We start from the raw sequence: 22,975 nt of genomic DNA, 5'->3' as shown, positions 1-22,975 counted from the left end.
GGTCTGGGACTCAAACTGTGGTCGGCCATGTGGGAATGTCTAGCACCTTAACCACCATGCCACCTGCTGGTCCTCCCAAATGATAGTGTATTCTTAATATTGATTTGCCCCTTTTTTCTCACCTAACAATATGTAGAAGATAGTTTCGTATCAGTACACAAAGATCTAGTCCATTCTCTTTAGTGGCTGCATGGAACTTTTTAAAATTTGTGTTCTCCTCCCCCTACCATATAACATCTTATTTTACACTTGATCTTAACCAAAAGGCCGAGAAGCGAGTATAACATCTTATTTTGAAAGAATTCAAACTTACAGGAAAATTTAAAGAACAATTTAATTAACATCCACTTATATACTTACCTTTGTTTCTTCCTTTATCTCTCTTTCCTTTTTAGGCTAAATCATTTGAAAGTAAAATTGTAGTTATTATAGTTTTCCAAAATTATTCAGTATGTGTGTCTTAAGGACTAAGACATTAACTTACATAATCATACCTTTATATGTAATATAAAGGTATTTATATTTATTATGTAATTACATCAGAATAATTTAAGAGTGGTACAGTATAAAATCTGTATTCAGATTTCCACAGTTGCCCCCAAAATGTTCTTTTATAGTATTTTTTCCTCTTAGAGCCAATCAAGAATTAAGACTTGTTGCCCTTGATTGTCGTGAACCTTTTGTCTAACCTCCATTTAAATAGATGACCACTGGGGCCAGCAGGTGGTGTGTGGTTGAAGATGCGGCACTACCACATGGCCAGCTGCAGTTCAAGTCTCAGACTTGGTGGCTTGCTTTCTCACTTCTCTCTCTCTCTCACTCTCACTCACTCACTCTGTCCCTCTCTGGTTTGTTTTATTTTTATATATACATATAAAGTTATATTTACTTATGTAATTATATATATATGTGTATATATATATATAAAGTTAAATAAAATTTTAAAATAAATAAATAGATGACTGTGAAACTAGATCTCCTGGTTAAACTCTTTTCTGAGGACTTAAATACAATAGACTTAAATATCCACCAAGTGTAATTAGTTAGACATTCCACTAGCAATTCCAAAATAACATGTTCAAAATGAGCTCAAGGGATCAGCAGATGGCAGAATGGTTACATCGCTGGACTCCCATGTAGTCGATCACAGTTCGCGTCCCGGGCCCAGCAGCTTAAAACTCAGGCCAGGCACATGTGCGTACGTGCTCAAAATCCTGAGAGGAGGCTGGAGGAGAAGAGACTGTGGCATGGCCATTCCCCCCGGGGGGATGACTTCTCATTTTCTGTCTCTATCTCTCTGGTGAGCACATGTGCCTGTAGCAAAATTCTCTCTTAAAAAAAAAAAAATAGAAAGAAAAGAGCTCAATGTCTTCTGTTCTCAAATCTATTTTTCTTTCTATACTCCTAGCTTAGTGAATAGGGCATCATTCCCTCTTTGAGAGTCCATGCTACTCACTTTGCCTAGAATTTACTTCTACCTCATCTATCTTGTCTACCTGTCCAGTCTTCAAGACCCAGGTTAAACTTTACTTCCTCTGGGAAAAGCCTGACCTTTTTTTTTTCCCCACGCAACATTAGATATATCTCCCATGGACAGGCTCCCTTAGTGTCCTGTATAGACACACCTATCCTATCAGCTATCACTTTGGATAGGAATTGTCGTTTTATGTACTTGCCTGCATTTTTTGAAGGTTTTTGTCATGAGACACATACGCTTGTCAGAAAGAGACAGAGAGGGAAAGTTAAAAATCACCCCAAGCGGGATGGCCACACCATCCCATTTCCTCTCTTCTTCTCCTAGGATTTTGGGCATACATGCACATGAGCCCGGTGTGATTTTCTTATTATTTTTTTAAAACGTAATTACTTATTTTATTTTATTTATTATTATTATTATTATTTTTCATTTGACCAGAGACAGACAGAGAGAGGGAGGGAAAGCAAGAAAGCAAAATGCCAGGTCTGGAACTTGAACCACAGTCAGCCATGTGGGAGTCCAGTGCCTCAGCCATCATGCCACCTGCTGGCCCCAGAGCCCAGTTTGATTTTCAAGCCACTAGATCTGGGATTTGAACTTCAGCAGCCGTGTGGGAGTCCATTACCTTAACCACCATGCCCAAATATTTAGACATAAGTGTTTTCTGTTCTAGGTCTAGTAACATATTACCCGACTTCTGAGTGCTTAATGAATTTTTTAAAAGAGGTTTTTGCCTTAGGACATGTGCATTCACTGTGGAGAGAGACAGACAGAAACAGTAAGAGGGATAGTCAGAAATCATCCCCTGGGGTGATGGACATGCCATAATCCCTTCTCCTCCATTTTTCTCCCAGGATCTTGGGCACACACAAACATGTGCCTGGTGTGAGTTTCAAGCCTCTGGGCCCGGGACTTGAACCATGGTTGGCCATGCAACTGCTACAGCATCTGCTGGCCCTGCTTAATGAATATTTATTGAATGCAGGATCTGCTTATAGATTATCAAGTAAATTAAAGATTTTTCAAAACTCAACTCAATTTGGTATGCATTCATTGAATTCCTACTATGTGCACAGGTTTGTACAAGTAGTAAGATTTATTTTCTTCCTCTAAGAAAGATCAGGAACCAACTGAAAAGATAAGCCCAGTACACTGGAAACTTAGTACTAAAAGGTGGGACCCGCAGTTAGCATAATGGATATGTCGCTGGACTCCCATGTAGTCGACCACAGTTTGAGTCCCGGACCCAGTGGCTTAAACTCACGCCAAGCGTGTGTGCGTGCGTGCCCATAATCCCAAGAGGAGAATGGAAGAGAAGGGATTGCGGCATGGCCATCCCCTCTTGGGGGGTGATTTCTTGCTTTCTGTCTCTCTGTCTCTCTGGCAAGTGCACATGCCCTGTATCAAAAACCTCACCAAAAAAAGAAAAAAATGAAAAGGTAATTTATTATCAGAGGAAGACGCAGACAATAACCACAGAAAGAGACAAGTTAGTGACTGTATTGAGTACTTACTGTATGCCAGTTACTTTTCTGTGTATTTGCAAATGTTTACTTCATTTAATCTCAACAACTTTTATTGTTTTAAAAACAAGGAATTAAAGTTAAATAAGTGGTGCAAGATCACAGAGCTAGTAAGTAGATTTGAACCCAACTCTGACTGACTCCAGAGATATACTCTTAAGTGTTCCAAAGGCAGTGAAGAGTTATAAAGTGGGAGTGGAAACTCAGGGAAAAAAATAATACCCATTTCTGAGACAATAATTAAATTACAGTATATCCCCACAATGAAAGGTCATACGATCATTGCAAAATCTGTGGTTGAAGATAATTTACTATCTTGTGATGATTTACTATCATAAATGTAAGTGTTTATGATGTAATTTGAAGTACTAATAAGTAGTTATAAAGTTACATTCCATTTTTAAAGAATGTACACACCCAGAGAAGACTGAAAGGAAACACAGGTAAGGGTTAGTAGTTATTCCCCTGTAGCTGTGGTATTTATGGACCACGTGAATATCCTCGTATAATCTGCATTTTCCAGATTATCTACAAGGAACACAGACTTTTATCATCAGAAAAGGGTCTTTTACAAAGTAAAGGACTAAAGTAAAAATAATCAAGCAGATCTTATTTAAAGTCTCAGAATTATGAAAGTGGAGAAGTTCATGTCGACCCTGCCTGCATCTGGGTACAGCTGGCCTTCTCCCAGATGACTGGTTCCTGTGCTAAGGTCGTCTCTCTAGGCCAGGCCACGCCCGCCTCACCACAGTTCTGCTGCACAGTAACCAGTGCAGAAGGAACTTGCTCTCTGTACTCTTTTTTTTTTTTAAAAAAAAAGATTTATTTGTTTAATTTTATTTACTCATTCAGTCATTTTCATTTGACCAGAGAAAGACAGATACACAGAGAGAAGGAAAGTGAGAAAGCAAGCCACCAGGTCCAGGATCCAAACCATGATTGGACATGTGGGAGTGTCCAGTACCTTAGCCACCATGCCACCTGTTAGCCCCTCTCTGTACTCTCTTATGAGGACCAAGTTATGAAAGGCACTCCCATGTCTTGTGAATATTTTCATTATAAGATTGTAAAGATTACTGTAAAGATTTTTCTAAAATAAGGGGCCAAATGTACCTCTCTAAAAGAAAAGAAAATGCAGTGCTCGGGTGTGGACTTAGATGGGACTGGATAAAAACATTGAGACAAATTGATAAATGTAGATATACAGGAGGAACCAGAAGGAGTAGGGAAGCATGGTAGTTCCATGTGTCCAAGTTCGCTTTCCTGTTGAAATAGTCAGTGCCTGTCTGGTGTGTCTTTGACTTGCCTCTGGGTGGCCGTTTCTCTAGACAGCTGAATGAATTGGAGTCCTGTTTTTTCTTATTGGGATTTAGTGCACTCTAGTGGATAGTAGCTTTTCTGTTTTCACATTTGTTCTCTAAATTGTGTCAAATTACCAAATTGGGCGATTCAATAATGTATTCATAGATAATAAAGTTTATTCATCTTTTTTTCGGGGGTGGGAGTGATTTTTGCTGTAGAGTTCATGCGCTTGCCAAAGAGACAGACAGAGAGAGAGACAGAAAGCAAGAAATCACCCCCGGGAGTGGGGAGTATAGCCACATTGCAATCCCTTCTCCTCCATTCCCCCTCTTGGGATCTCAGGCATGTGTGCACATGCGCCTGGCATGAGTTTTAAGTCACCAGATCTGGGACTCGAACCATGACCAACTACATGGAAGCCCAGTGATGTAACCATTACACCATCTGCCAGTCCCAAGTTTGTTCATGTTTATTTGACTTGAGTAGTGCCCCTAGTGAGCAGGAGTAACTTTGTCAGCCTTTGGGGCATTACACATGCATGTATGTTTCCCTAATAGGAAGAGAGAAGTTTTACGTAGTGTGGAAACTTTCTCGGTTTTCATCTTCTCTGTGGTGCCGTAAAGTTGGCGGGGAGGCCAATAGTGCAGGAGCTCTTGTAGTCTTCCTGTACCTCACAGTCTCCGGGTGAACATTTTACATTTCTATTTTAGGACTCGTGAGAACTTTTATGTACCACTTTGTGAAAATTTGGAATTTGTATAAACATTACTGTATCCTATCCTGACTGATTGTTTTTGAGATTGTGTTTTTCCATCATAAAAAAAAAGCAACCTTTTGTTTTTACAGAGTGATGGTGAGGATTTTAACTACATCATTGCATTTTTCCTTGGAACAGCAGCCTGCCTTTACCAGGTATGTTTTTCTCTTATTTATTTTTTTTTTAAGAACTACTTCTCCATATTTGTTTGTAACAGGTATCAATTCTAGTAATTACTTATGTGTTTTAAGTAAATAAAAATAATCTTTGAGTTCTTTGCCTCTCTTTTAATCTGAGCTTTTGTTAATTTTGTGACTCACATGTGTATGAGTAACCATCTTTCCCAGTGAACTCGATGTTAGTCTTTCTGCACCTGGGCTGCAGTGGTAGCTGCAGTCTGCCCGGAGTAAAGGCTACTTCTAAATGTTCTGGTGACTGACTGATTATTCATCTTCCAGCCTCTGCTTATGCTATAGGCTGAGGATTTTTATACTTTTGGAAAGGTCTTTGAATAGGAAGTGACACAGCAAAATCGGATTTTAGGCTATTTGATTGAACAGTAATGAACAGAATGGATTGTAAGGGCAGAGAAATTTGAAGCAAGGGACTTGGTTGAGAGGTGATTCTGCAACTGCAGGTGGAAGTGAGAGCCTGAACTGTGGTAATGCAGTAGGGAGGGGAAAACAGTCATTTAAAGGCTGGTTGGGCTGTGGAGACAGACCCGACTTGAAACTGGAGGAGGAAAACGGGTTTGCACCCATGTGATGTGGAGACTGGTACTCACACTTCCCAGGTCAGAGGAGCACAGATTTGTAGGGAAGAGAGGGGCAGGTAGGCCAGTTACCCAAGCTCAAGAATGACTTTGTCAAACATGTGAGAGTAAGCAAGACCTGTGGATCTAACTTTTGTAAGTAATACTTTTCTCAGGATTGCATAAGAGAATGTTAGATTTAGAACTGCAGATACAAAGCTACCTAAAATCCATTAGAAGTCTTTAATAAGAAGATATTTATGTATGTGTTTATATATATATATATATATATATATATATACACACACACACACACACACACACACACACACACACACAAATAAATATGAATGAATGACTTTGATGTAAGATGTGTTAGATATTTTAGTTTCAGTGACCCTATTTATAAAACTCTCTTGGAGGACCAGCAGTTGGTGTAATGGCTATGTCACTGTACTCTCATGTAGTGGACCGTGATTCGAGTCCCAGACCCGGTGGCTTAAAGGACTCAGTGGCTTAAACTCACACCAGGAGCATGTGTGTGTGCCCAGGATCCTGAGAGGAAAATGGAGAAGGGAGTGTGGCGTGGCCATCCCTCCTGGGGGGTGATTTCTCGCTTTTAGTCTCTGTCTCTCTCTGTCTTTCTGGCAAGTGCACATGCCCTATAGCAAAAGCCTCTCCAAACCCTCCCCCAAAACAAAAACAAAAACAAAAAAATCTTTCTTGATTTTTCTTAACTATTCATATTATCTTTAGAAATTTCTGGGGACCAGCAGTTGGCATATAGCTATGTTACTGGATTCCCATGTAGTCGCCCATGGTTGGAGTCCCGAACCTGGTAGCTTAAACTCATGCCGGATTCCATGTAGTCGCCCATGGTTGGAGTCCCAAACCCGGTAGCTTAAACTCATGCCGGGCACGTTTGCGTGCGTGCCCAAGATCCTGAGAGGAGAATGGAGGAAAAGGGATTGCAGCATGGCCATCCCCCTGGGGGGTGATTTCTTGCTTTCTGTCTCTCTGTCTTTCTGGTGAGCACACGCACCCTGTAGCAAAAACCTATCCCAAAAAAAAGAAATAAATTTCTGTCAATTTTGACAAATCTAATTATAATGAATGACATTTCATGCAAGAAATGTGAAAACTTGTATTTATTAATGTCACACAGTACTTTAATTTTAAGAAATATTCTTGCATACATTTTCTACTTTGGTTCATACAATCTTGTCACCCAAGGGAGATTATCTCATTTTTGAAAACAAGAAAACTGAGCAGTTTCAACAGCATCCTGAGATTACATAGCCAGAAAGTGATGGCGTCGGGCTGTGAGTCTGAGTCTTGATTTTGGATATCCTGCTCTGTCCACTGTCTCATGCTATTTCTAGGCAAAAATTCCTAATTTATATGATTTTATATAAATTATCATTTTATAACTGTATTCATAACCACATAAAGTCATGTAAACATTACCTTGAAGATAATCTTATGTGTAATTATAAGTAAACTCTGTTTCAGTAGCTTTGCTTTAATGAAGTCATTTTAAATGCTTAATAACAATGGCAGAATGTAGCGAGTCGTTACTTTGCACTAAGCCCTTTGTGTTCATTGTAGGTACCATTAAATCCTCACTAAAAGCCCCACACTGATCCTGTCCTCTCCACCGTCTCCCACTGAGGCTTAGACAGTTCTTATTGTCAGTGACTTGAACCCACACCTGTGTGACTCCAGTCGTGCCCCTGACCACTGGGCTGCATTTAGGCACGCCTTTGTTAGACTTCCCAGGACAGCTGAAGCAGTTCTAAGAGTGACCTCATGGTGGAGCAGTGCCATTCAGGTGTTCTCAGAGAAGTAAACAAATTCATGCTTTAGAAAAGAAAAGCAAAAACCTAATTTCCTTCAGTGACAGGCATGAAACTGCCTACTTTCCAAATATACTGAGCACTGTTTTTTCCACAGTAAAACATAAGCGATTACATTTCACCACACAACATGCTTTATCAGTTGTCAGGATGTTTAAAATCCCCATTAGTTGGGGACTGAAAGGTCACTACTCTGACTCGTTGCCTTTTTCCTCAGAATGCAGGAGCTTATGGAAGCTCAATGTGCTGCCAGATAGGCCTAGTCTAGATACGGACGTTCACATAGGCCAGAAAGCACAGGTCAGTGAAGAACTGGGAGACTAGTCCTTCTCTCTCAGCATTTCATTTGGAAAACGTTTAAATGTACAGAAGAGTTGCGAGGCTAGTACACCTAGAGTCATCAGTTCACATGCTGCAGCACTTCCTTTAGCTTATTGTCTCGTATATGTGTGTATTAATAATGCGTATATCGTCATTTGTAAAGTAAGTTTCTGACACTTATGTATATTAGTTTTTATTTTTTCAAAGAATTATTTAATTTTACTACTTTTTAAATTTGCTGTAGGAAATGTGTGCTTGTCAGAGAGAGAGAGAGAGACTCATATATACGCAGAGAGAAAGAGAGAGGGAAAGTGAGAAAGCAACCCACCAGATCCAGGACTTAAACCGCAGTTGGCCATGTGGGAATCCAGTGCCTTAACCATCACCTGCTGGCCCCTACAGTTGTTTTATTTTATTTTATTCTGAGATATTGTACATATCTATGGCATCATAACAAGATTTTATGTACTCTTTACCTGGTTTCCCCCAATGGTACTGTTTTTCAAAACTGTAAAACAGTATCACAGCCAGCATGTTGATACTGATGAAGTCAAGACACAGAACATTCTGTCACCACAAGGATCCGTGTTTCATTTCTACAACCACATCTGCCTCCCATCTCCCCTAACCTCTCCATATGCCCCGATAATCACAAATGTGTTCTCTATTTGTATAATGTTCTCATTTTACATAAATACTATATAAATAAAATTGTGCTGTCTTGTCAGTTCGGGCTGCTTTAACAGAGTACTACAGGTTAGGTGCATGAACAACAGATACTTATTTCTAACAATTCTGGAGGCTGGTAAGTCCAAAACTAGGATACCAACAGATTCAGTTCTCAGCAAGGGCCCTCTTCCTCTCCTTGATGTACCCTCACGAGCAGAGATGGGACATGCCAATGCCTCTTCCTCTTCTCATAAGAGAAAACCCCCATTATGGAAGTTCTACCCTCATGACCGCATCTAAACCTAATTACCTCTCAAAGGCTGATTCCATCACATTGGTGGTTAGGGCTTCAACATGCGCATATGGGGGGACAGAGACATTTCCGTTTATAGCAGTAACTTTTTGTTACTGGCTTTTCTGTTTTTTTCTTCCTATAGGAAGAAAAAAAATATAAAACATAAAAAACAAAAACAAACAAAAAACGTAAGATTGAGTCCACATCACAATTCCTTCTCCTCCATTCTCCTCTTGGAATTTTAGGCATGCTCACTCAAACCTGACCGGCGTGAGTTTCAAGCTGCCAGGTCTAGGACTTGAATTGCATTCAGCCATGTGGAAGTCCAGTACCTTAACCACTATACCACCTGCTGGTCTCATCTTTTCATTCTCTTAGCAGGGTCTTTTGCAAAATAATTTTTTTTTGTTCTGATAAAGTTCAGTTAATTAACTTTTCCTCTTATCAGTCATGATTGTGGTAGCAAGTCTAAGAACTCTGCCTAACCTCAGATCCTGAGATTTTCTCCTATGTCTTTTCTGAACATTTTATAGTTTTATGTTGTACATGTAAGTTCACAATCCATTTTGAGTTCATTTTTGTTTAAAATGTGAGACTTAGATGTCGTAAGTTGAGGTTTTTTGTTTCTTGTTGCCCCAGTACAATTTGTTGAGAAGCCAGGGTTTTCTCCATCGAATTGCCTTTGCACCTTTGTCAACACTGATTGGTTCTGTTCGTGTGGGACTGTTTCTGGGTTCTGTATTCTGTTCTATTGATTTAAATATCTGTCCCTCCACCAGAACCACTTAGTCTTATTACTATAGCTATAGAGTAAGTTACAGTTATAGACAGGACTTAGAGTTAAGGACAGGACTATTCAAATTATATTTAATTTGGAGTAAATTCTAGAAGTTCGTGCTTTTTTGAGGAAGCGGTCTATTTCACCTAAGTTATTCATTGGCATTTCTGGCTGCCAACTTCATCTCCAAGTCTGGGATATATGAGATAAAAAGAAAACTCAGGCAAGTTACCATTGTGTCCTTCCTTGGGTCTCAAGGGTCTTAGCTCTCTGCCTCTTCTCTCTACTGTTCAGGGTCTTCTTATGCTACTTTTACTTATATATTTATATAGATAGATCGATAGGTAGTCCAGGGTTTCTAGTTGTATTTAGAGGGAGGAATAGAAGACCTGTCTTCTTCGTCTTCCTAAGAAGAAAATGACAACTAGATGCCATGTAGAATCCTGATTGACTTCTGACCAGAAAAAGGACGCTAGTAGGATGACCGATAGCATCTGAGTAAAGCTTGTGGCTTAGCTAGTGGTTTTTAGTGAGCGTTAATGTCCTGGTTTGATGATTGTGCTGTGTGGTTCATAAATGGGTAGCATTAGAGGAAGCGAGGTGAAGAGTATACAGGAACTTTGTTTCTGTAACTTTTTTCTTAAGTCCAAAGTTATTTTAAAAGAAAACCATTTTATTTTTACCTTTTTTTTCAACTTCCTATTCCACAGTGAAAATCACTCAGATAAAATAAATGCTTTTGATTCATTTCGTTTGTGTAGTAGTCTTATTTTTAAATAAGAGTCCTAATTTATATAAGAATTAAACATACTTAACAAAAGAAATACTTTAATGTCCTTCCCATTCTGAAGTCTAGACACAACTTCACACAGAGATCTACTTTTCTTAATTCTTGTGATCACAGGAAAAAAAAAGACTTGTGATCACATATATTTCTGTCTTGTGATCACAGAAAAAAAAAAAAGACTTGTGATCACATATATTTCTTATTCTTATGAGGCTATGAATGTTAGACCTCTTCTAGGAAATGGATCATTCATTCAACCAATTTTATTGAGCACTTATTATATGCCAGATACTCTTCTGGGCACTGGAGTTAAATGAATGAACAAAACAATCAGAAATTTCATCCCTTATGAGACTTGGATTCTATTAGAAAACTGCAGATGACAAAATAAGCATATTTTTCAAGTACGATTGTAGTATATTGTGGAGTAAAATAAAACAGGGAAGGATGAATTCAGGGAATGAGGGGGCAGCACTTTCTTTATGTCTCATCTAAAATAGTACTCCTGTCATTCTCTATCCTATTTGTCTGCTTTATCTCTTCCAGGACATGTTATCTTGTATATTTAAAAATGTTTACAATCCCTCCTCACTAGAAAGAAAGCTCCATGTGAGCAACGGCTTTGTGTGTGCTGTGCTCGTAACTGAAGAACAGTGTTCTGACACGTAGCAGCCCTCAACGAGTCCGCGCTGCGTGGAGTCTCCCCACAGTGTGCTCACGCTGGCCTAGCCCAGTCCCTGGCACTCTGTGGCAGACCAGTATAACTGGAATCACCTCAAGCTGATTTTCAACTCTGGTTCAAATGAACACCCAGACTTTTTATTTTAATACTCACTTAGGTTATATGAGTCCATGTTTTCTTTCAGCTTATGTATTTATTTCCTTTATAAGCAAGGAGAGGCGGGCAGGAGTAGGAGATAGGAACAGGCACCCCCAGGGTCTTCGTGCTGTGACCCATCCCCAGCTTCACGCAGCACCGGATCGTGGACACAGGTGCAGCTCTCCAGAGTTCAGGGAGCTCTTCACAGATGTGAGCCTTCCATGTGGGCCAGCCTTTCCTCTGCGCCACCAGCTAGCCTCACAAGTCCACTATTACTTAATGGCTTGTGTGAACTCTTTTTACTTTTCTGGGTGACATTGAACCCCCGTAGGCCCTGGGAATGCTTTCCAGTTGCCTTTCACCTTGGGAAATTTGTCCAGCCTGTTTCAAGGGAGTCATTCAGTTGACTTCCATTTAAAGTATGACACAAAAATACTTTCTTTTGAAAGATGAACAGCATAAAGGGAAAAATCTATTTCTCTTTCAGGCTGTGGAACTTTTTTTTTTTTTTTTGAGGGAGAGATATTTTGCTATATGATGTGTGTGCTCATTGGAGAGAAAGAGACAGAGAGACAGAAAGCGAGAAATCACCCCCCCCCCAAGGGGAATGGCCACACTGCAATCCCCTCTCCTCCATTCTCCTTTTGGGATTTTGGGCATGCACGCACATGTGTCTGGTATGAATTTGAAGCCGCCGGATCTGGGACTCGAACCACGGTTGGCCATGTGGGAGTCCAGTGACATAGCCATCATCTGCCAGTCCCTCAGGCTGTGGAACAGTCATAGCTGAATGAATGTCTTAGTTAGGTTATGTTATCTTATCCCTAGATGAAGAAGGACTTTACTCCCTTCTCGTATTTTACTTTCTGACTGATTCTAGGTTTAGTTTAGAAACAATTATTTCTTTGCCTGTAATCCTACTCATCTTACCTTTTTATATTTTGAACAGTGTTATTTACTCGTCTACTACACTGGCTGGCGGAATGTCAAATCTTTTTTGACTCTTGGCTTAATCTGTCTATGCAACATGTATCTCTATGAACTGCGCAACCTCTGGCAGCTTTTCTTTCATGTGACCGTGGGAGCGTTTGTTACACTCCAGATTTGGCTGAGGCAAGCCCAGGGCAAGGCTCCTGACTATGACGTCTGACGCCATCCTGCGGATGGACTGCCTTTTCTCCAGGGGAAAAGGAGGACCGTGTCATAACTGCCACTGTGATGAAGAAACTGTTCCCCACGAACGAGCAGCTCTGCTTGCTTTCTCTCCAACTTTCCTTTTTTGATATCAGCATGGCATGCCTGTGAGCATGCCAGACCTGCTAGGAAAACTCCTGTCCGGTGGATATCGGCCATGAGATGCTGGCATTCCGAGGAGGAAGAGGAGACTTCTCTCTTCAGGGCCACAGAGTGGAGGAACTGACCAGTGCCACTGGAAGACCTGGCCAGCAGTCCTGCATCCCTGCTGAGGAGTCCAATCAAACATCGATGTGGCACTTGCTCTGAGGACTCAACAGGAACTTGACCACCTGAATTTGCCTTTGGGAGGCACTAGGGTATAGACCAAATACATATTTTGATGCTGCAGAAATTGGAAAGTTTATGTTTCTAACAAATGACTGTGCTAAATAGCTGATTATTTGCACATTTTTGGTACCAAGAGTTTATGGAGCCTGGGATGGTGTGGAATTGGTTCTTTTACTTAGATATTTTAATCATCTGATGTAGGAAAAGGCTGTGGTGAGCGCATCTCTGGAACATCACAAGTACTGAAAATACAGTGACGTGTGTTTCCTTTCCAGGACGTGTGTTTGTCGTTTATTTTGAGATCACTTTAAAATTGTATGATTTGTTAGGCTATAGCCACTGTTTGCCAAACTTCAGTCACTGGAGTGCCACACAAACTATTATTTCTTAATATCTATCTTTTAATTTTTAAAGTATTTTTAAAAAGAATTAAATCTCACTTCCCATGGAAAAATCAGTGTCAGTTTACCATAAATAGAAAGAAACCACAAAAGTAATGAAATGACGTTAAGTTCCATCTAGATACTAAGGCCCTGCCAAGGCCCTCATCTAAGAGACCTGCTCTTTGTGGCAGTGAGAGCGGTATTACCCAGAACCAAAGTGAGGCTCTCCGTGTGGAGTCATCAGGATAAAAGAGAAGTGCGAGCAGAACGACATCCTTGCTGTGACTCAGTGGCCTTAATTCTGTGTTGTGCAGCACCCACAACCACCTGTGCACCCCTCGTGGTCTGGGTCCTGCACTGCAGAAACACTGGACCGTTCTAAGAGAATCAGAGGTGGCTTTCCTGGCAACTCTTATTATTTGCGACTTTGAGGAGTCAAGCACCTAGTATCAGAGAACTTATTTTTTAATGACAGTATGAAGATTATTTAAGCAGTTATGAATTAATAATATAGGAAACACAGTTCGATTCCATTCAAGAATCCTGTAACTTTCCTGGTTTTGGAAGTCATCTTCATGAGTGATTTTCCTTTGTTTTTCTTTTTTTTGTTTTTTTTTTTTAAGGAAAGATTTGAGTAAAGAATTCATTGGATACTGAAATTCAGTATTATCTAGAAAAACAGTGGGCCCCATTACATTGTAATTCATTTTACTGGGTATATTTCTTAAATAGAAGAAAGTCTGTAGGCTAAAGTTATTGAACTGCCTTGTTTGTCTGAACCTGTAGGTGTGTCTAGAAGGTATGTAGTAAAATCTGACGTAGTAGAACCTTTGCATAAGGGAGAATGAAGTAAAACGAAGACTACAATATTATAGTCTTACAAAAGTCAGCCTACAATATTGGATTTGTCTAAAACAAGAAACCCTCATTCGCTCCAGTCTTCTCCCTTTCACAAGGCTACACGGAGATCAGATATATTCTGAGAGATATACCATGTCATCATATTCCAAATCATCAAAACAACATTGAATTATGTTTCGCACTTTGTACTTGTTGAGCCAAGAAAGTGAAGTGGTTCAGTTTAGAAAGGTGTTTTAAACTGATGGTTAAAAGAGTTTTCTTGTAAATAGTCCATTAACCAGAAAGTCGGTGTGCTTTGGTTGATTGTGATTTTGCTATGTATTGACATTTTACAACCCTTACCAACTGGGTTCAGGAATTGCCTCCATATCATTGATTGATGAGTTATGTCTGGTATTTGGATCCATTCAACAAGAACACTTGACGCTTTACCAGCTTTTTTTTTTTTTTTTTTGAGAGGTTTTTGCTATAGGGCACGTGTACTCGCCAGACAGAGAGAGACAGAGAGACAGAAAGCGAGAAATCACCCCCCCAGGGGGGATGGCCACGCTGCAATCCCTTTTCCTCCATTCTCCTCTAGGAATCTTGGGCACGCACGCACATGCGCCCGGCGTGAGTTTTTTGGTTTTTTTTTTTCGAGAGGTTTTTTCACTATAGGGCGCGTGCGCTCGCCAGATAGAGACACAGAGACAGAAAGCGAGGAATCACCCCCCCAGGGGGGATGGTCACGCTACAATCCCTTCTCCTCCATTCTCCTCTCGGGATCTTGGGCACACACGCACACGCGCCCAGCGTGAGTTTTAAGCCACCGGGTCCGGGATGCGAACCGCTGTCGACTACGTGGGAGTCCAGCGACATAGCCATTACGCTAACTGCTGGTTCCCGGGATGTGTTTGTTCTTGATAAAGGCAAGGATTGGCTTCTGAAATCAGAGAGGGGAGGCCTGTTACTGGAGTATTTTAATTTAGGTAATTCTGAAATACCACGCTTTGATTAAGATGGACCCTGAGAACAGAGACACTCTCTTGTGCATACAAAAGGTGGTTATAATCCTTACTTCCTTTTTTGGTCTATATTTGGAATGTATTATACTTGACCACTTTACTAACAGAATTTGAAGCAGCATACCAAGAAAAGACATATATAATGATGTTAATAAAATATGACAGAAAGAGGAGGAAAACAAGGTCAATGAAAATGGAAAGAAGGGTTAACACATTGCCACGAATTTGTGTAAAATTTGTATAAAAAAATGTGACCGAGGAACTTCCTGGAATTTGCAGCTAGAAGACGGGGGGCAAGTTATTCATTGCCCTATCAATAAGTCTGAAGTACACCCGTTCCCTGGGTGAGACCTTTTCCTGATGAGTTCTGGGGGAATGTTCTAACTCGGGGGTCCTATGGAAGGCTAGATGAACACAGTGCTTGATTCTGACACACTTCTGCATATTATGATTATACCTCGGATCCTCAAGTTATATCAGTTTATAAAAGCTTCCATTTTAGGTAGTTGGTTTTTCTTTCTTTTCTCTATTCTTTGTCATTGTTGCAGGAAATGGTTAATAGAGAATTTTTATGCCATAAGTAAGAATTCTTATTCTAAGTTAAAAACAAGTATCTGTTGAAACTTAAAAATTTGCTCAAGACCAATGACTTGAGACCTGGAGAAACTCAACTCAGTTTTGTAATTTTATAATTTCTATAAAGTGAATGTGCCGTTTCTAGATGAGCTTCTTTATTTTGTGTTAAATGTAGTCTTTTCCACAGTGGAGGCTGGTCTGGAGAAATGCATGGGTCCATTTCTGTTAGCCATGTGTGGAATCTCTTTTGCTTGGTCAAGGCTCCACAGAGACCAGAGATTTGTCATATGAGACTTGACTTCCATGTCACAGAGAAGGTGACTCCTCAGTGCTCCTGAGATTACTGCCCCACCAAACCCTCCAAGGCCATTGCCTGGCCTTTATTCCAAAAGGTTCACTGAGCAACCCAAGGATGCACTGCCACCTGGCAAATTTCCAAGAAGGTACAGCAGTGTGTGTGTGTGTGTGTGTGTTTCCCTTGTTATTGCTATTTTAACTGAGTTTGGCTCACTTTAAGAGTTAGAGCTACTACGGAGCATGTGGCAAAGAACAAATAAATTACCTCAAAAGCAGCTTCTACTTAGACCGAATTGAACACTTAGCCTTACCACAAATTGCAGGTCACTCTTCAGGGCGGCATTCTTTGTCTATGGTCATGTATCTAAGAAGTATTTTCCTGCTTTATTATTTCTTAAGGAAACGGAGACTTTCTACCTCAAAATATTGTGTAAAATAGTGCTTACTTAATTTTTTAAGAGAGCTTTTCTTTTTAACAATTATTTAATTTTTATTTATTCATTCATTTATTTAAATTTAACCAGAGAGAGAGAGACTGGGGATGTGAGTAAAGTGAGAAAGCAAGCCACCAGATCCGGGACTCGAACCGTGGTCAGATATGTGGGAATGTCTAGTGCCTTAACCACCATGCCACCTGCTGGCCCCAAGAGTTTTTTTTGCTATAGGGCACGTGTGCTCAGCAGAGAGATAGAGAGAGAAAGACAGAAAGCGAGAAATCACCTCTCCCCCCACCCAGGGGGGGATGGCCACACTGCAGTCCCTCCTCTTCAATTCTCCTCTCGGGATTTTGGGCATGCACACACGCACCCTGGCATGCGTTTCAAGCCACCAGATCTTAGACTCGAATCACTGTCGACTACATGGGAGTCCAGTGACCTTTATGCCATCTGCTGGTCCCTTATTTTTGTTTAAAGTTGTTTTTTAGTAATATTCTAGCTAAAAGCTAATGTCCAAGGAGCCAGCAGGTGGTGAGGGGTTAAGGTGTTGGACTCACATGGCTGACCGTGGTTCAGGTTCCAGACCTGGCAGCTTCTCTCCACCTCTCTGGTCAAATTAAAAAATAAGAATAAAGAATAAAATTAAATATTTCTTTTTAAAAAGTTAATTCCCCAAATCCTGAGTGGAGAATGGAAGAGATGGGCTTGTGACATGGTCATCTCCCCTGGGGGGGGTAGTTTCTCACCTTTCTTCTCTCTCTCTCTTCAGAGACCACACGTGCCCTATGGCGAAAAGCTAAAGAAAGGAAAAAGAGTTCCTAGAAGAAACCCCTCCAATCCCGAGGGTTGGGAATGAGTGTGTGGAGGGGCGGAGTGGGCTGAGAACGAGGCCGCCCTGGCACTGCTCAGTGGGTGGAGGCGTCCGGCCATCCTGCCTTGGGCTGCTGCTGAATGCTGGCAGATTTAAACACGGCGATTTTCAAAGACGAGCTGCTCCTGGAGTGGCCAAGCGAAAAGGTTCTGGTTACTTCGCCGATGAAATGAAGGTCCACGGCGCCCCACCGTGGGATTGGAAGCCATGTGCTCTGTACCCTCCTGCTTGCTCTCCCTGAGCGGTGTTGACACGCGGGCTCACAGGCTTCTGCCCCGTCCGTGCTGGAGTGGAATCCGTCGTGTCTGTACAGAGAGGTGGCCGGGAGCTCGGAGAGAACAGCCCTCGTCGCAGAGAGGTCCTGGAACCAGTACCCTGGCCCTGTGACCCGTTCCCTGCGTTTCCTTGGCAACAAACAGTATCTTCAGCCCGGCCTCCCCCACAGTTCACATTGGCCCTTTTCTCCCGCATCCTACAGCACAGGATGCACGTGGCCCCGGCCAAAGCATAGGCCCCGTCTGACAGGAGGGACAGGATCCCACACCCGGTCCCCATTTAGTCCTGGTGTCCCCTGCCCAGCTCTGCCTCTTACTTGCCTTCTTCGTGCCATGCTTTGCTTGTGGGCAGGGCTAGGGCCCCCCGCTACATATTCGTTCTCATGGGGCCTAAGGGGCACACTAGCTCATCTTCACTTGAAACTAAGACTTAGGGCAGGGACTTGTCACACACACTTATTTTTTTAAACATTTTTGTAGGACAGCGCTTACTTGCCAGAGAGACAAGGTTGGGGGGAGCACCCTTACAGGGCGTGGTCACACTACAATCCCTTCATCTCTCTTTGTGGGTATTTGGGCATGTGCGCACGTGGACCTGGTGTGTTTTGTTTTTCAGGCTGCTAGGTCTGGGACTCGAACCACACAGCTGGCCATGTGGGAGCATGGTCACCCTGCAGTCCCTCCATTTCTCCTTTTTTGGGACTTTGGGTATGTGTTGTCACAGGTGTCTCTGGGCACACTGGCATGTTCAAGTCAGCACAGGATCTGAACCCAGGTCCTCTGGGTGGCTCCAGCTCATGTAGCAGCACCCTGCCGCCTGCACCACCGTGGCCGGGCCAGAAATGAGTTGTTCGTCCCATATCACACTAGGAAGAGGTGGTGTGGAGGTCACATCCGAGACTCGGGTTTAAATGCTTCAGAATGGGTGCTCGTTCTCCGCGGTGGTGCAGCTCAGGTCATTCTCAGAGGGAGAGGGTGACCACAGCTGCGGTGAGAGCAGATGAGGCGGCCGTGGGGAAGACGGCGGTGTGGACCACGCGCAGGCACCGTGCGCTACGCACGTCCTCACCAGCAGCATTTCCGAAGGTCGTTCCACAGACCAGGCACCCGAGCCTGAAGAGCTTAGCAACGTGACCACAGTCACGATCCGACCCACATGGTTGCACCAGGATTTCAAGCCAGATCTATCCTAAGAACTCATGCTCGGAACCACCTTGTGACCCCATCTAGATACCAGGGAAGGACGCTGAAACGTACAGAAATGTCCACGGGTAACACATGTATTACTCCTCTAACAGAGATTCGGGCAGTGTAACTCGTGCAGCATAGAGACTAGGCTGAGTAAGTAGTTCCCTAACATTCCCACATTTCTAACGGTGACACTGGACAGACGGCGAACCTTATGAGTACCTTAGGTATGAGGACAAGGAGGTGTATACATTTTAGTATTTGTGGTAAAACTCATGAAGGAATCATTCTTGATAGAGCATGTTAGTGTCATTGTTCATTCCTGTGTTACATTTTTCCTATGGAATGCCGGAATACGCTGGCTCTTTGACATGAAGTAAGCACACGGGAATTCTGTGTCAAACAGTCCCCACGTCTGAACACACTAACCAAAAACATAGAAACAAGCGAACCTTCTGCAGTTCGTAGTGATGAAGAGTTTGGAAGCAGGCTCTCTGGCTCTTGACCAGCATCGTGCCCTCAGCAGATCACTTGACTTGTTTGCCTCAGTTTCCTCACGTGTGAAGTGGGGAGAATGATAGTGCCTCTCGCAAAACAGCGTTGTGTTCAAGGGGTCAGTAATGTAAAGTGCTTGGCACAGAGCCCGGTGCAGCAAGTGCCAGGTAAGCATTTGCCAACGTGTTGTAATTGTTCTTGTTGCTGTTACTATACCTTTAGAAATATTAAATAGCAAGAGGGCTTTTTTTTTTTTTTTGAGAGATTTTTGCTATAGGGCGCTTGCACTCACCAGAGGGACAGAGAGACAGAAAGCAAGAAATCACCCCCAGGGGAGATGGCCACACTATAATCCCTTTTCCTCCATTCTCCTTTCGGGATCTTGGGCATGCATGCACGTGTACCAGGCATGAATTTTTTTTTTTTAAAGAATTTTACTTTATTTATTTATATACCACTGGGGGGCGGGGGCCGGTGAGAAAGCAAGCCTCCCAGTCCAGGACTTGAACCATGGTGGGTCATGTAGGAGTCCAGTGCTCTTTAACCACCACGCCACCTGCCAGCCCTCTTGGTGTGTTTGAAGTCACCAGGTCCAGAACTTGAATGGCGGTCGACTATGTGGGAGTCCAGCGATGTAATCATTCTGCTATCTGCTGGTCCTATAAGAGGCTTTTTATAAAGCCTCTTGACAGAAAGTCAAGTACTTGGAAGAGCATCTTCACACTGCCATCCACCCCAACCTCAGCAGCCCGGATCACAGGTACACACACACCCTGTTCAGGGAGGTCTCAGGATGTGAACCCAGGACCTTTCCCATATGGGTCCAGCTGCCTTGCCACTGTGCCAGTGTCTGGACCCAGTCAGAAAGCACCACTCAGGTGAGACTCCTGTTGACACTCCTGGTAGGCAGGTGCTCCACCCTGGCAGGTGGAACCTGTGTGCAGACTTTTGGGCGGCACTGGGTGCACATCCGAAGAGAGCAGGAGAGAGCTGAGGGGTCGCACTTGCCAGATGCTGTATAGCTGGTGCGTCCCTACAGAGTGTTCTGTGCCTTACAGAGACCCAAGGTAGGTAAGCAGGGTGGTCACCGTCAGACCCTGGAAGGAGGCCGTGCTCACCAGCGCCCATGGTCTCAAGGCACTGGAGCGCTGGCGAGGGAGGGAGGGGCCTCTGGGAACCGCGCCCTACCCTTGTGACATCGGAATTTTAGCCCCAACATACTCAATTTTGGATGTTCTAACGTGGTCCACCAGGCCTCTTGGATGGCAGTGCCCTAGAGCCACCCCTTGTGGGGTCCTGCGAGTGTGTGTGTACCGATGGAAAGGCGGTGCGTGGGCGCAGTGGCTGCCTTCAACCACAATGAGGACAGGGCCTGGGGATGTACGAGCTGAAAGCACTCTTAGAAAGCACACTTGTGACATGGCTTTAAAAAATTAAAACAAACAAAACCTCTCATGTGAGCCAGCAGGGGACCTGCCACTCTGGCTAAATGACAAAGAAGCAAACCTTTCAGAACTGGAAAACTAGCCTAAGTGAGGCTCGCCCAGAAATGCCAACAGACCCAAGATTCCATGGAGGCCTATATTAGAAGCTGGACTTGGGAAAAATCTGTGAAGAAGCCCCCCGATGGGTTCTGGTAAGACTTCTCTAAATTCACAGGCCTGATAGACCAGCAATGTGAAACGGCCTTGGGATGAAGAAGCCTCACCAAGTGTGGAGGCCGCTCTGCTCATGAGAGCCGGGGAAGGGGGCTGGGGGTTGGAGGCTGGGAATCCAGTGGGACGTGAAGCCCGCCTGCTTGGTGCATCCTTCCCCGGCCTCTCGCCATTCTCCCCTCTCCCTTGTCCTCCTGGCCCCTCTGCTTGCTCTCTGAACCTACCATGTGGGGGTCAGGGTGTTGCTGCTGTGCTCGGGGCCGCCGCTGGGCAGGTGTCTGAAGAGGGCTGTGCGAGGACTGATGGACTTGTTCGTGAAGGTGATCTTCTGAGATCCCCCTTGGCACAATGCTTCTACCTCCCGTCTAACGTCTTAGTCTTAATTAGCCTGTGTTTACGTTTGCACCATACGTGTGGGCTGGCACTGGACGAGCAGTCATATAAATGTTTAGAAACAGAATGCCTAAGGCGACCTTGGAGACCAGCCATCTCCACGTGCTCATTTGGCCTTGTTCTTGAGTCTACCTAGAGAACAGCGGCCCTGCAGGTGAAGGGGAAAGACAGACAGAGGACAGCAAGTAGTTTTCCTCCCTCTCTCGAGAACCCACAGAGGGCTTTCTAAACCATCTGAAAAGGTAAGAAAAGCCTGGTTTTTCTGATCTGGTTTCATCTATCGTTAACCGTGAGGTGTGGCACGCCCTCTGTTCCTGGCCAGCTAGCTCAGCAGTCCCCTTCTGATGGGTACACTGGACAGAAGCGCTGTGGCACCAGGCCAGCCTCGGGAAGTACCAGGGCAGGCACAGGGAAGAAGAGTATGTGGAAGCCCTTTATCACGCGTGGTGTTCATCCAGGTGGACGTGGCTGGCACCTCTGCTCTGCAGTGCCCACCTGCTATTCCCACACCGTTCACCACCACCAACCTTGGCACTTGGGCTAGGCATGGACGGCGGTGTGGTGGAGTGGCCATACTGTGGCCCAGCCCTGTCTCTCCTCCTCCTCCTGAAGGGGAGCTGTATGGGATTTATTCCTTTTGGTAGCATGCTATTTTGATTTAGGTAAATTCAAAAGCCGCGGGGATTCAGAGTGTGCTGTCTCTGCCATTGCAGCGTCCTGGTTCAGGGCGTCGAGAATCTGCTCAGCGCTACTTTTGAGCACTGCACATCTGTGAATGCTTCCCTGCCCTGCCGTGACACAGGCCGCGTCTCTTTTGGGGCGCTCATGCTGCTGCTTAACGACTCGTGGCCAGTTTTGCACGTGGGGACATGTAAATACTCCGGCTCTGGGCATAATTTAACTATATGCACTCAGGTATTTTTGTTTTGAGTTCTAAAAATGGATGTGTAACATTGAGAGTCTTAAAGTATAGCGGCCACCTGGTGACTGTGTGGTTCCAGCTTTTCCAGTGCAGCGTCGCTGTGCTTCCCCACAAGTCTGCTGCCACCTCAGAGTGTCACTGTGTTGGCCGAGTCTGGTCTTGGCTTTAGGGGTATATGCTGCCAGCTGGCGTTAAAGTGATGTTCAAAACTCACCCCACCTATCACTGGCATCTTTTCCAGTCAGTGTTGCCAATTAATACTGTAGAGATGAACTAGCTGCTTTGGGAGAACTCTGTAAGGGAGAAACGCTAATTCTCCGGATTAGCTCAGTGGGGCGGGCTGGGAAGGGCTCCCGCAGGTGCTGAGCTGCACTCGTCTGGGGTCGCGGAAGCATTGTGTGTGCACGGATGTGGCGTCACGGGCCTGCTGAGGACCCAGGCTCTGTCAGCACAGCAGATGGAAGTTCTTCAGGAGTGCAGGTTCCCAATTAGGCCAACAGGCCCCGAAAATGTGAATTTCCACATCCCTGGTCTCCCTTCTCATCGAAGTACCCAGCCTGAAAATCCTTGAGTAGTCTCCTGCCTGTACACAGCGACGTCGTTCCCCACACTCACGCCAAGTCCTAGTGATGGCCACTTTCCTGACAGCAGATGTGCCACACCAGGGGCTGTACACCCATATCCACGTGCCACCATTGCGACAAAGCCAGTGAAGTCTGTCACCAAGTCCTTCGTGGAGACCCATGTTAGACGTAATC

General features: G+C 43.7%; 1 protein-coding gene across 3 annotated transcripts in view; it reads left to right on the top strand.

Moving 5' to 3' along the window:
- The window catches only part of SEC22A (SEC22 homolog A, vesicle trafficking protein), a 72,003-nt gene extending 58,871 nt beyond the window's left edge, over positions 1–13,132 (top strand). For all 3 annotated transcript variants that reach the window (XM_006154578.3, XM_006154577.3, XM_027774218.1), the window contains 2 exons: positions 5,149–5,214; positions 12,286–13,132. In XM_006154578.3, coding sequence (XP_006154640.1) covers positions 5,149–5,214; positions 12,286–12,486 — 267 coding nt within the window. In that variant the 3' untranslated portion in view covers positions 12,487–13,132. The remainder of the gene's footprint in view (positions 1–5,148; positions 5,215–12,285) is intronic.
- Positions 13,133–22,975: the final 9,843 nt, after the last annotated feature.

Source organism: Tupaia chinensis, unplaced genomic scaffold (assembly GCF_000334495.1).
Source record: "Tupaia chinensis unplaced genomic scaffold, TupChi_1.0 Scaffold000415_1, whole genome shotgun sequence".
Taxonomy (NCBI): Eukaryota; Metazoa; Chordata; class Mammalia; order Scandentia; family Tupaiidae; genus Tupaia; species Tupaia belangeri.
This window is presented reverse-complemented; position numbering and strand designations above follow the sequence as displayed.